Consider the following 14,786-nt stretch of genomic DNA (forward strand, 5'->3'; position numbering starts at 1 on the left):
AGAGCAGGGAGCTCATAAGCCTCCTCCTTAAGGCTGCCGTCTGAAGCAGAGGCAGTCTTCTGGGCCTGAGTCCTTAACTCCTGAGCACCATGCTAACTTCAGAGGTTGGCGACAGAGTTGTATTCAGTGTGCTCAGTTGGGGCGATGACAGAAAAGTGGTCATTGAGGGTGGTTTTCTAATTTCTAATAGAAATGTCGAATCCTGGAACTAGGCTCTAGATCTACAGAGTGGGCATCACAGTTTGAAGCATGTGCTTCGGGATAGGACTAGAAAGATCACTTAGTGGATTCTTCCTCAAAGTGTGGTCCCGAGTCTATGCATATCTGCACATGGTTCATTACCAGGTACTGATGAGATGTGTATGGAACTAGCTGGTCAGCATTTAGCATCTCTTACAGCAATCAGGCTTTGCCCAGATGCTTGGGAATGGAAATATAAAAGTATCAGGTTGTGACAGTTTGGAGGAAAAAAAATGATCCTTCCCCTACAGATAGTATACTTCAGAATGGAGTCAGAAGTTAACGTTAAAAGTATGAGTCTTAGAGTCAAGCAGATGGGTCAGTACGCAGTCTCTGCTGCTTGCTGTCTTTGAGACTTTGGGCAAGTTACTCAATCTCTCTGAGCTTTTGTTTCCGCATTTATAAAATGGAGAGAGCAGTCTTTCCTAGGAGCAAGTGAGGTAGGTAGTCCAGAAAGAGTGCTAAGCGTGGGGTGTGGCACAAGTTAACGGCTGGCATCATTTCTTCTTTGTAAATTTCATTTCTTCTTTGTAAATTTCATGGCATCAGCGTGTCTGGCTTGGCGAATGCATGTTCTGTCTATGTGTGTTTGCTTTTGACTATAAATGAAACCAACAGCCTTGCCTTTATGTGATTATATGGTAAAGCAAACATTTTTAAAAGTTACAACATATACATGTAAATGAATATTGCTTTTCAAATCGTCTCTGAGAGGCTAGACCCTCATTTCAAGGATGCCCCAGTGTTGGAAGATTCGGGGCTCTTCTCATTTCACATTTCTGTTAGCGCCTGTCCCAGTGAGCTGTTCTTATGTAACAAATAGCTTCAAAGACTAGTGGCTTAGAACCACAATCTATCACTATCACTCTGGCTCTGTGGCTAGACCAGGCTCTGCCAGGTTCTCACTTGAGGTCTTCCCTGCAGTTACCGTCAGAGGTTGGCCAGGGCTGGACCATCTGAAAGCTCAACGCACCTGGGCATGCAACATGGTGTCTTCACTCTTCATGTCTCTTGTGGGGCCTGGACCACTGGAACAGCTTGAGGGTGTCGGGCATTGCTGAGTTTGTGTGGCCTTTCCCCATGGCTAGCTTGGGTTTCCTGGCTGCATGGTGGACTTAGGTCCAAGAGATATCTTTGTTTGTGGCTAGCCTCCTCCTGAAGGGGTGTCTTAAGAAGCAAGAAGCAGAAGCTGCTGGACCTGAGCTGGGTAACTGATCAGAGCAGCTACAAAGCCCCTCCCAGAATGCGAGGACAGGAGCCATAGACTCCAGCTCTCCATGGGAGAAGGTCAACAAATCTATGTCCATATTTAATTGGCTACAGAGCCACAAAGTAAATGTGGTTTTCTTACATTGGCAGATCTTTTAAACCACCAAAGACAGTGTATAGCTTCCAGGGTAACTACAGATATGTAGGTATCATTCACATTGATAGGACTTATCTGAGTACAAACCCCAAATGCTGCATTTTGGTCACACCTCACGTGCCTTGGATTTTTAGTAACATCCATCAGCCTATGCCAGGGAAGGAGAGCCCCTTCTGAGCTCCTCCCTCTCTACTTTGAGTGTCTGATTTCTATTAATGACCCCCTTGAACCCCACATGGCCCCCCTTCACACCTCCCTGTCCCCCTTACCTGCTATATAGAAATCTGAAAGCCAATGCAACCAGCATGGCATACCCCCTTGCTCAGAAAACTTCACTCCTCCCCATTTCTCACGGAGCCTGTGGCTCTGGCATCCACATAGGTCTTCGAGGTCTCCCATGCCTGGATGGGTATCACTATTGAGTTAAGTTTTTCCCACTTCCAACCCCATCACCCAGACATACAGCACACCCCCCCCCCCCACACACACACACGCAGACTCATGTTATTCTTTTTTTTTTTTTTCTTTTGTTTATTTGGCAGACAGAAATCACAAGTAGGCAGAGAGGCAGGCCGGGGGTGTCGGGGGAAGCAAGCTCCCTGAGCCTGACGTGGGGCTCAATCCCGGGATCCTGGGATCATGACCTCAACCGAAGGCAGGGGCTTTAACCCACTGAGATACCCAGGCGCCCCACTCATGTCATTCTTTTAGCCATTATTACTCAGTGTCTCCCTCTGTTGGGCCCTGTGTTCATTGTTAGGCTCCAGTAGGCTCCAGTATTATTACATATGCCTTGTGTTTTTTTCCCTTTGGGGGGCTTTGCTTACATTCCTGAAGGCTCAGTGCATTTCTTAGTACCGTCTTATCCCACACAGCAATGTCACAATACACACGGATTGCGGTACTGTATGAAGGAGAGGCTCCTTCTGCCTTACATTTTATCTTATACTTTTTATTCATCTCCGCCTCCTTTGTCACCCTTTCCCTTTTGGAGGCTCATCGACAAACAGCAAGCTCTCTCCTCATCTCCTCCTTTATTTGAAATGTTAACGCACCTCCCTCCTAGTCCATCAGAGATTCATGATGGGGATGAAGTAGGAGGGCGTTTCTCGGGGTGCATTTTTGAAGTCTACAGGTGCTATGGTATAACATTGGCCCAGGGCCACAGTCTCTGAAGCATTGCTTATTCAGGACCATAGGTGGACTTCTGGTATATTCCAGGAAGCCTCCAGAGCCTGGGGGAGACTATGAAGACTCTGATATGGCTGTCAGTCCTTAGAAACTGAGCCTTTGGTGTTCTGATAAAGCAGGGAAGAGAGGGCCGACTCTACTTCTTAATTCAGCTGCTTTGCTTTACCAAATGGAATTCTGTAAAGGCAGTTGCAGGGAGAGGTTGTTGGGATTGGCCCCGATCAGCCCCAGGGTGGGGAGGTGGCTATACCACCAGAATTTTCCCAATATACAGCCACTCCTCCCCTCTCTCCCAAGATTCTCAATGAGACCCCTTGTCTTGCAGAGGTCCGGTCTGTGAAACGGGGATGTGACACTGGAATTTAGCCAAAATTCTCAGATGATTCTGGTTTCTAATGCCTCCTTTTAACTCTCCCCTACAGAAACGTTGCTTAGGCCAGATTGTCCCCAGCGCCCCTGCCGTCGGAGCAGGTGTCTTCGGGTGGCTAACCGTAGACCTGGCTGTTTTTCAGGTTCATTTGGCTTACCACCGCTTTAAGACACAAGGTGCTGACCCCAGAGACCTGCCATGAAACCACACTTGAAGCAATGGAGACAACGAATGCTTTGCGGGATATTCGCCTGGGGCCTCCTCTTCGTGGTGATTTTTATTTACTTCACCGACAGCAACCCAGCTGAGCCTGCGCCCAGCTCTTTCTCCTTCCTGGAGACCAGGAGGCTCCTGCCTATGCAGGGGAAGCAGAGGGCCATCATGGGCGCGGTGCAGGAGCCCTCCTTGCCCGAGAGTCTGGGTACACACAAGGGGCTAATGAACCGACGCCCGCCTGGCCCCTTCCACGCGGGGCCGGAAGATCTACCGCAGTGGGCCCAGGTGCAGGACGGGTTCAAAAATGACGAAGAGTTCTTTTCATCCCAGATCGGGAGAAAATCGCAAAGCGCTTTCTACCCGGAGGACGACGACTACTTTTTTGCCGCGGGTCAGCCAGGATTGCGCCGCCACACTCAGGGCACGCCGGGACCCCCCTCCTCCCACGGGGACCAAGGCCGGCTGGAGGGGGCTGCACCAGCCCGCCAGGCGCCAAGAAGGCGGGCGAGGAAGAGGCAGCGGAAACCCGGCGGGGGCCTGGTGCTGGAGGACGGCGAGGACGGGGACAGACTGTACTCATCCATGTCCAGGGCCTTCCTCCACCGGCTCTGGAAGGGAAACGTCTCGTCCAAGATGCTCAACCCGCGGCTGCAGAAGGCCATGCAGGACTACCTCAGCGCCAACAAGCACGGCGTGCGCTTCCGCGGGCGGCGGGCGGCGGGGCTGAGCCGCGCGGAGCTGCTGTGCGCGCTGCGGAGTCGGGTGCAGGTGCGCACGCTGGACGGCAAAGAGGCGCCCTTCTCCGCGCTGGGCTGGCAGAAGCTGGTCCCCGCCGTGCCGCTGAGCCAGCTGCACCCGCGCGGCCTCCGGAGCTGCGCCGTTGTCATGTCTGCCGGCGCCATCCTCAACTCCTCCCTGGGCGAGGAGATAGGTGGGTCCCGCCGCGGTGCGCACTCGGGCTGACCCTCTGCATCATCCCTCCCTGGGGCAAAATGAGCCTGGTGGAGAGGCCAACAGAGGTCTTTTGGGGGGGCGATTTTAAACCAGAAGTGTTTCTCCACTAGTTGGGTGTTAGGGGCGTAGGAGGCCGGTGCCCTGGCCCTTCCAGGTGCTCAGAATTCGTCTCCTACAGACCCTGTGTTCTGCGTGGACAGGCTCCCAGCATTGCCCACAGTAGGCCTGATGAACCCATACATGGTAGAATCATGGGAGGAGAGAGAGAGGACCAGAGAGGAAAGCAGAACTCCCACGGGGGCAGCGACAGTTAGGGATGTCGCCTCCAAAAAGAAGTATAAATGACGGTAATTTTAGTTAACCCCGGGACTAAATGGGTGTTGTGGGCTCGGGGGAGAGCACTTCTGATGAGAACAGGGAGTTCGGACCTCACAAAGCTTGGCGCACATCCAACGGTTGGGTGATGGCCAGCACACCTAGCAAGGCCCTTCTCCGAGATGGTAACTCACAGGAGCACACCTGGGTCGTCCATCTTTACTTCTGAACTCTGCCTTCAGAGCTATGTCAGGAGCCCAGGAGCACATCTAGGTCACAGTTCCTCTATTCGGCCTCTCCGGAGAAACAGACTGATGGGATGGAGAGAGAGAGAGAGAGAAAGAGAGATTTATCTTCTTTTAACAACTTGCCCCTGTAGTTGTGGGGACTGGCAAGTCCGAGATTTGTAGGTCAAGTGAGTAGCCTGGAAACTCACTTAAGAGCTGAGATTGCAGTCTGGAGCCTGAAGCCTGTTAGGCAGGCCAGCATGTGGGAAACTGAGGCAGTGTCTCTGTTGCATTGCAAACAGAATTCCTTTTCCCTGGGAAACGTCAGTCTTTGCTGTAAAGCCTTAGACGTCCCTCTGCGCCCAGGTTCATTCCATTGCCACGCCAGTGAGGGAGCATTTTGATCCTTCAGACTCAGTCGCTCATTTAAGAAACATGTGCTTAGTCCCTACTGTATGCAGGCTTCTGTACCAGGTGCCAAGGAAGAAAACTGTGAGTCAGACACAGCCTTGGCCTCAAGTCCCAGTGTAAAACATCTGTGTCTGCTACATTCTAACTGTAGATGGTATTAGTTATAGCTCATAACTCACTTAGAAGTGACAGGGGCATTGCCCACTTGTTACAAAGGAATAACCATAGTTTCTTGGGTCCGTTAGTGTTCTGTGTTCCTGAGGAATGATTTGAAATGCCATTGTAATCAGGCTTCACAACCCAGACGTCCCTCAGACGTTCTTGGGAATGAAGCTGAATGTGAAATTTTTAAAAAGTTAAAAAAAAGAAAAATAGTAGGCAGGAGTACGGGCTTGAGGTCTAGGGTCCCAGGGTCCCTGTGCTGACATTACAGCCGGCTCATAATAACAGTGTCCGCGTGCCACATGCTGCCTGAGTTGGAGCGGAGCAGTCTGCAATTGATTAGGGAGGAACAGTGGTTTAAAGCTCCCTGGGGTGAAGTTCTTCCCTGTTTCCGAGGACCATTATTAATAATGTAAGAAGGAATTTAAGTGGTATGCTTTAAAGCAGGCGGCAACTTGCTTCTGGTTTGGTTTTGCTTTATTTTAAACACCTCTGCACAGTCGCTGCATATTTGGATTGCTCGTGGCATGTCACGGAGATTTCTCTTGCTCTTTCTTCTGGCATCAATATCCCTGACCAGAGTCTTGGAAACGCTCTTCAGAATTTGGAAGAGAGCGTGAAAGACACCAGGAATTACACATTTCTGGGGAATGGGAAATGTCACTTACATCTTTGTCAGTTTCTAGCATCCAAATTTAATTTATATTGTCTGCACTTACATGAAGCTCCGTGATTAGAATTATAGACTCAAAGAACACACTCAGAAATGAAGAACATAACTCAGAAATTTTAAGAAATTCTCTCTATTGTTTTGTCTTGGTTCCTTTGAATCCAACTGCATACTACCATTTTATGAATGCTTAATCGGGGGCACCTGGGTGGCTTAATCGGTTAAGCAGTCAGTTCTCAATTTCAAATCAGGTCATGATCTTAGGGTGCTGAGATTGAGCCCCGCTCTGGCTCTGTGCTCAATGGGGAGTTGGCTTCAGGATTCTATTTCTCTCTCCCTCTGCCCCTTCCTCACTCGTGTGCTCTATCTCTCTCTTTAAAGTAAAGATTTAAAAAAATCCATAATCAGAGCATAGTTCAATGTTTAAAAACAACAACAAAAATCTTTCCTTTTTATAAGCTAGTGTGTCTCTTAGTCTCAGCATTTGGGCATGCCAGGTGCTGACATTTCTCCTTCCTACTCCCCTGATATATACGTGCTTCTTAACACAGAGTTGTTAATGGTACTCCTGATAAAAACACATTCATGCCATGGATTCCTTCAGGCGACTTGGGATATTGGGGCGTGTTCTGCTAGTCAGCGAAAATCGTGGCCCTTAGATTTCGTGGCCCTTAGATTTCAACTTGTGAAACTGGCTAAGGGAAGATCAGAGAACTTACAGAAAGCCATGGTGTCATGAAAAACTGACGAAGAAGCTAAGAAAGTACCGGAGGCTAGCTCCACGTCAGCCCTGCCAGGAGGCCCCTCCAGGCTGACCCTCGGCGCAGGCGCGGCCACCCCGGGGTTCTCCGAAAGGGAGACCCCGTTGCGCCTCAGGTTTGCTTATCGGCTGCCCTCTAGCTCCCCCTGCTGGTTGCTCCGCGGGCGATGCAGTCCTGTTTCCCTGCTCTGCTAATCTGAGTCTTACCGTGTTCATTGTTTTTGAGAATGATGCAGCAGTTGTAAACACCTCCACTTTGAATATGTTATTGAAAAGCAAACGGAACTGTTTTGGAAACATGGAACAATCTTTCCTGGAACCGAGAGATGATTTTTTTTTTCAGCCGTACATATAAACAGTAATAATTTGGTAGTGAGTACCAGCAGTCTTGTGCAGACTCCCAACAGAGGAGAAATGTCCAACAGTAGTAGCCTTGGTATGGGAAATCAGGATCTGTGTGCTTGAAACTCAAATTCTGAGAAGTGTGTGGAGGGAGGGGGATGGGAGGGTGCAGAGGTCTGTAAGAAGAGGGGCATATAGTACTTGGTGGTTAAGAGGTTGGGGTTTGACATATCCTGATATCTTAAAAGGTGAGAGCGCAGATCATATAGTCATTGAACAGGCATCGATTATTTATTGATCCCCAACTCACCAAGGCCTGATTCTATGTTGGGCAATAGTGATGCAAAGATGAGTAAGGCACAGAGCTAGAGCTTAAATCCTTGGCAGTCTAGTGGGGGAGACTGAATGTAATGGGCAGTTCCAGTCCCATGACTGGAAGAACAGAGAGATATGCAAACTGACAGGGAAGAAATGACAACAGAACCATGAGCCACCATGAGAGCTGATGGCCAGTAGGTAGAGGAGGTTAGCAAGGACTGCCCAGAAGAGGGAAATCCAGGACAAAGGCCAGGGTAACAAGCGAGACAATGTGAGGAGTTCTGGGAGTGGGGTGGGGGTACACAGAGGGCACCGGGGTAGGGGAGCTGTGGGGCTGGTGAGACCTCCAGCGAGCACAAGGGGCCTGGAGTGGGGAGGGACCTAAGCCAATAAGCAGGCAAGCGGGCAGCTCATGATGTTCTCACGCATCTCACTCCAGAAATTAGACTTCACATAATAATTGTAATAAAAGGTGCCCCTTCTAGGTGTCTACTGCTGCAAAGTCCTCTTTTAAATGCTCTTCCGTTCCCTGTTGCAAGCCAAGGATACAATGATTCCTGCTTTATGGAGGCACCTAGAGGCACAGGGGGTGGAACCTGGACTCCATTAAGCCCCACTCTCCCTCTCCAGAAACTCCCAACTCTGACCCTGTGCTCCTGGTGCAGAGAGAGGCCTTGTGATCTTTGAAGCAGGGAAGTGATGGGTCAGCTTTTCATAGGAGAGAGAGTGTTCCAGAGCCTGGATCACAGGGCACAAAGAAAGTCAGTCACTGTGGCAGTCCCAAGGAGAGGTGAGACAGGCCAGGCGGTGGAGTCTTGAGAGGGATGAGTCATCGCTGGCAGGCCCTCCCCTAAAGACTGAAGGCTTTTGCTCCCTTGCTGGTTCAGATTTTGTGTTCTGGAGGAGCACAGAAAAGGAGGAGGAGATGAGGGAGCCCAGTACCCAAGGCAGGGCAGTGACTTAGTGCTCCTGCACCTCCGGACTGGCTGCTCCTTAAAGGGTTTTGATTTTTTTTTTTTTTTTAATCTTTGTTCAGTGAATGCCTGCAGCCTGGCTTGGTTCTCAAGGTCAACACGAAATGGCTCTACCCTGGAAATGCCTTCTTCAGCAATGAGGCTTTACTTTATTCCCCGTGTGCTTGCTGTCTGATCCATTCCTCCTTGCGTAAATATGAATGGACAGCTTAGTTTTTCAGGCACACTATCAATGAGACGCATAGCTGGGCAGAGGTTTACAAAACATGTCTGCCTGATAGACACAGTCTGGGCTTGCCCCGCTCACCCGCACCTGCTTCCCCCTCCCATCCTGCTCCTGCTGGCAGCTCTGGGGAGGTTGTATCTCCATCCATAGCAGCCTCCCTCTGTCTCTACCTCCCTGCCTCCTCCCCGAAAAGTGACCTTTTAACTCATTCCACTCCCACCACTTCCAAAGGAACAAAGCCAGCTTCCGTTTCCATGCCCCTGCTGTTCCTGGAAGGCTTAACACACCCCAGTGTAGAATCCTGGCATTTCTTTTAATTTTTTTCTTTTTCTTTTTCTTTGTTTTTTTTTTTTTTGAAGATTTTATTATTTATTTGACAGACATAGTGAGAGAGAATGCATAAGCAGGGGGAGTGAGAGAGGGAGAAGCAGGCTTCCCGCAGAGCAGGGAGCCTGATGCAGAGCTGGATCCCAGGACCCAGGGATCATGACCTGAGCTGAAGGCAGACGCTAAGGATTGAGCCATCCAGGCATCCCAGAATCCTGGCATTTCAAAGCTGCGACACTTTCGGGGGCCCTCCAGGGAATTTGGAGCATCCACTTCATTAATTTGCAGTACCCGGCCCCAGCTCAGGAGCCTTGGCTTGTTCACCTTGGCTTTAGACAGAGTCCGTGTCCAAGGGCGGCATGGTTTAGCGGGAGGGCTGTGGCTCAGATGTGCTGGCCTTACGCTTCTCGTCCTTGTGTTGTCCTGGTTATCTTCATTCCTGAAGGTCACCTCACGTCTGGAGTCTCTCGTCCCTCAGAGAAGGTCGCCCCAGATCAGCAGTTCACGTAGTGTGTGTGGTTCTCATTTGGGGTCCCCAAGACCATTTCAGGAACTCATAGAGTGAAAACTATTTCTTATAATAATGCACCGGGGTCTTCTGAACTGTTGGACCTTCACTGGTGATGTAGAGGCAGAGGTAGGTAAAACTCCTGGTTAGGGTAGTTTTAGGCAGTCGTATCCAACATTACTTACTAGTCATGCTGGTTTTCACAGCCACGCTCCGTGGGGAAAGAAGAGAGTGCCCGTTTCACTTACAAATGTCCTTGATGAAGTAGGAAAAAATGAAAAAAAAAGTTTGTTTTATTAAATATCAATCATTGACTCATGTATTTTTAAGACAAAGTGGGCAAAAAAATGAAAACACACTTCCGCATACCAGCGCACAGCAGAGAAGCCCTTGTGTGGTTCAAGTTATGAGCGGCAGTAGCCACTTTCGTCATGAAACACAGTTTTTACTTGAAACCCATGACTGATTGGCATACTTTATTCAGACCTGCCTATTTGGTAGATAATTTCTCAAAAAGGAATTGAGTAAGCCTGTCACTTTTAGGAAAAGAGCTGACAGTATTTTTTGCCAGTGATAAACCTCAAGCTTTCAACCATGAACTTGGAACTGAACCCAAGTTCCTCTACCCGATGCACCGCAAAGCCGATCCCTGAGACATCAGGCATGCAGCAAGGGAATGGTTTATTTAACGCAGCCAAACCAGGACACAGGAGGACAAGCCTCAAATCTGCCTCCCCAAAGGGGGAGAGAAAGAGTTATTTATAATCACAGGGGTTGAAATTGCATACATATGGATGAAAAGGGCAGCGAAACTTATGACAGCTCATGAAGAAAGATGGAATATGTACACTGAGCAAACGTACATGTAACATACATCCTGTGTTCACTGGGGCAGAGACTTCACATCAGAACGAGGCAGCATTCAGCCCCTGACGTCAGGATGTTATCTTCAGACAAGGAGGAGGGGCTGTGGGTTTGCTCCAAGAACCATTTTAAACTGGATGGGGCCTTGGCCTTGTTATCTTGGGTAAGGAATGTGGGACCTCGTTTGTTCCCAGGCTGGAGGCATATCAGTTGACCTTGAGTCCAGGCTTCTGCAGAGACAGCCAGTGGGCTTGTTAGAGGGGTCTGAAAAGACACAATAGCTGATTAGGTGGAAACAGTTTTCTGAAAAACAAGCTTTAAACTTTCTCCTGGCTTCAGCCTCATCAACCGTAAGACACATGGTTTCAAACTTGGAAGCTTCCCATACTTAAAACTGATGAGATGTGTGGTAATTTAACTGATGTGATTTGGGGGGATGCTTTGTAATGAAATGCATCAATATTTGGAAGATCTGCATTATCGGTCGAACTCATAGCTCCAAATGATCATTGTGCAATGCTACAAAATCATGCCTGGGTGAGTAATCCATTTTAAGAGCAAGATGAGGTCTTTGGATGGATTTCAGTGGAATAGAGCATGGAACATTCATTTACATTGTTTCACATTCCGTATTACAGAAGTTTTTCTTGTTTGTTTGTGTTTTTTTAAGAAACCAGCACTTGTCAAGTTTTGATGAAGAATCAAAGAAGGATATTTCCCATAATCTGGGAAGACTTAAAGTACTCCTTACATTTTCAACAATATATCTGAGCCTTGACATAATTCAACTAAATCAATACATTGCAGCAGATAGAATGCAGAAGCAGATAAGAAAAACCAGCTGTCTTTTGAAAAGCCAGGCGTTAGAGAGATTTGCAAACATTTAAATCAGTGCCAGTCTTCTCACTATTTTTTGAAAATATGGTTATTTTTCATAAAAATATTTTATTTTAAAATAAATAATAATACATAGATAATAAAATAAATAAATAAATGTCTTCTGATTTTACTTCCTAAGGTGGCATACACTGAAAAATATAATCCAAATAAACAAAAGGACTTTGGGTTTTTGATAATTTTCAAGAGTGTGAAAGTGTTCCAAGACCCCCAAAGTGAGAACCACTGGTTTGGGAAATCTAATTTTTCCTTAAATATCATTTGAATTTTTGTGACAAAGTACTATTCAATAAAAATAAATAATAAAACAATTCATTACAAAAGATGTGCAAACAAGTACTTATAAAGAAAATAGAAGTGTTCATGTTTTTTGACATCGTTTATGCAAAGCAATGGATCACCTAGAACATCAAGATTGGCAAACCTCTTTTGTTTTCTTTTTATTTTTTAATAAGAGCCAGGAAGTAAATATTTTTGGCTTTGGGAGTCATGGGTCACCGTCACCACTCACCTCTGCCATTAACAGACAGTAGATAAACAAATGAGTGTGCCTGTGTCATGGTACAGCTTTAGTTACTAAAACAGGTGGCTGGTCATAGCTTGCTGACCCCTGGGACATTTCCCCTGAAAGGACACTGTAGAACTTTTTTAAAAAAATATTTTATTTATTTAACAGAGAGAGAAAGAGAACGTGCACAACCGGGGTGGGCAGCAGGCAGAGGGAGAAGCAGACTCCTTGCTGAGCAGAGAGCCTGATGTGGGACTCGATCCCAGGACCCAAGATCATGACCTGATCTGAAGGCAGACACCTAACTGACTGAGACATCCATGTGCCCCAACACAGTAGAATTTTTTTAATGGCATAGCCAGGAATCTTTTATGCATTCTTTGTGTTCTATTTAATTCTGGTGCTTGAAACTGGAATACAAATTCTTTCGAGCTCAGAGCTCAGAAGCTCAAGAAAGGTACCTAACGTAACACTGTTTTGATGGTGACATGTGTGCCCAAGGAGTCTCTACTAAGGGAACAGGAAGGTCTCTCCCAAGGAGACTGCTCGGGAGGGGTAGCAGGACTCAAGTGAAGAAAATGGGCTGCTTTAGCGACTTGCCTGGGGTATGGTCACAGTAAATGCAGTAAACACAGGGTACCTCCAAAGGTTTTTCGGCAAATCAGAAATATGTAATCTTACCTTTCTCTCTCTTTCTCTCACACACATGGCATTGTTGCTGCTCTAACCAAGTTAAACTTGAAATGTGCGTGGAATTTTTGAAGCTAAAGATAGCCCATAGAAATTCCCTTATTGCTGATTAACTCTGGTTTCTGGGCAACACAGTAGCTGGCTCAGGAAATTTCCAGATATAGGTATGCATATAGACTCCTTTGTGGGAAGGGAACATATCCCCATTCCCATCCCTTAATCGGGTGAGCTCACTCTCCTCTGCCTCTAGCTGTTTGTGTCCCTGTCGGCCTGCAGGAGATGGGAGCTTTGTTTTCACCCAGGACCTCTAGGAACTTGAAAAAAAATCTGTCCTGTTGAATGGAGAGAGACATAGATTTATGTTGTACTTGAGGCTCGGTGAACCAAAGTGTGCCCTTACGGAGTGCAAAGTACCCTGGCAGCCAGTACCATTGGTGGGGCTTCCGGTCCTCCAGGGCTGCGGCAGGAAGTCACACCATTGCTGGGGATGCAGAATGCACGTGATTGCTCTCACCTGGGTCCTCTGGGCATCAGCAACACTATGTGAAACACGGAAGCCATGACTGGTTTTGTTTTGTTTTGTTTCTAACTTTTCAGTTTTAATTCCAGCATAGTTAACATATGGTGTTATATAGGGCTGTGGTTTTGGATTTTTTTTTTAAGATTTTTATTTGTTTATTCAGGAGAGATGGAGAGATAGATAGAGAGAGGGGCAGAGAGAGGAGAAGCAGGCTTCCCATGGAGCAGGGAGCCTGACATGGGACTTGATCCCAGGACCCCAGGACCATGACCCGCCTCAGAGGCAGACACTTAACTGACTGAGCCACTCAGGCACCCGAGGGCTGGTTTTCTTTTTAAGTACAAACCGGTACCCTAAGGAATGGAAGTTGCATTAAAGGCTGTGGCTCTTCCTCTGTGAGAGACGCCCTTGGTCTCAGTGCAGGCAGCGACATTAGTGGAACTGTGGGAAGCCTCTATGCTCCCAGCAGTAAAGAACCACACAGGCAGCCCCTGTCTGCAGCATCCTTCCCTGCTCCCACAGACTCCATTTTTGAAATATTCTACAATCGTTCAGAGAAAGGCTGCATAGAGCAGGTTACCTTTAAAGAATGTGAACACATAAGGAGTATCTAAATATAGCTTCATATATAGATGATATAGGACCACCTGTCATGGATTCATATGTTTCCATATGTCCCCAAGCTTGGGACCCCATCCTATAAACACACTATACTGAGAAATATGTGTATAGGTAGCTTAATTGGCTGTTTCTTATTAGCTTCAGGTATTGAAAATTTTGCTTTAATGCTTTTTCTAAATTACGTTGATTTGACAGCAAAAAATACAGTTAGTTTGTCACTTATGTACCCTTAGATTCTCATGATGCAGTTTTGAGATTCAACTCTGCTCCTACACGCGGCTACGAGAAAGATGTTGGAAATAAAACCACCGTGCGCATCATTAATTCCCAGGTAAGATGGATGGGGTGTCTTCATGGATGTACATCTTACTGGGTGAGTGAAGAGAAACTACCCAGTTTTCATGGACCGTGGTCTTGCTTATTTCTATGGGTCTTGTAATTAAAGGAATTGAGAAAAAATACAGATAAATAGGAACTTCTGTGTGACATGAATAGGAAGACGTGAGTAAATAAGGTTAAAAGCAAGATTGGAAGAGATTATGAGATTGGAAGAGATTATGCTGAGTGAACTAAGTCAAGCAGAGAGAGTCATTTATCATATGGTTTTGCTTATTTGTTGAGCATAAGGAATAACACAGAGGACATGGGGAGATGGAGAAGAGAAGTGGGTTGGGGGAAACTGGAGGGAGAGACAACCACGAGAGACTGTGGACTCCGAGAAACAAACTGAGGGTTTTGGAGGGGAGGTGGGTGGGGGGTTGGGTGAGCCTGGTGGTGGGTATTATGGAGGGCACGTATTGCATGGAACACTGGGTGTGGTGCATAAACAATGAATTCTGGAACACTGAAAAGATTTTTTTTTTAAAAAGGAAAGATCAACATACATGTAAAACTGTATGTGTATATGCATACACACGTGTATGTACATAATCATAGACTTAGCATATTGCATTTTAGGAATGGAGGAAAAGACAGTTAAATTTAAAAGAAATCACAGCTATGAGAAAGGCTGGCGATAAAGGTGAGAAAACCAAGGGTTACAAAATCCAAGGGTCAATAGTGTGGCTTGCAAACTTTAGTCCGTCATTTGAAAAATTTTAAAAAGTAAA

At 47.0% G+C, this 14,786-nt stretch overlaps 1 protein-coding gene across 3 annotated transcripts in view; it reads left to right on the forward strand.

Moving 5' to 3' along the window:
- The window catches only part of ST6GAL2 (ST6 beta-galactoside alpha-2,6-sialyltransferase 2), an 80,881-nt gene that overhangs the window by 38,445 nt on the left and 27,650 nt on the right, over positions 1–14,786 (forward strand). For all 3 annotated transcript variants that reach the window (XM_004764359.3, XM_045077609.1, XM_004764357.3), the window contains exons 2-3: positions 3,310–4,314; positions 13,911–14,008. In XM_004764359.3, coding sequence (XP_004764416.1) covers positions 3,366–4,314; positions 13,911–14,008 — 1,047 coding nt within the window. In that variant the 5' untranslated portion in view covers positions 3,310–3,365. The remainder of the gene's footprint in view (positions 1–3,309; positions 4,315–13,910; positions 14,009–14,786) is intronic.

Source organism: Mustela putorius, unplaced genomic scaffold (assembly GCF_011764305.1).
Source record: "Mustela putorius furo isolate JIRA1106 unplaced genomic scaffold, ASM1176430v1.1 tig00000224_pilon_pilon_pilon, whole genome shotgun sequence".
NCBI classification, from domain to species: Eukaryota; Metazoa; Chordata; class Mammalia; order Carnivora; family Mustelidae; genus Mustela; species Mustela putorius.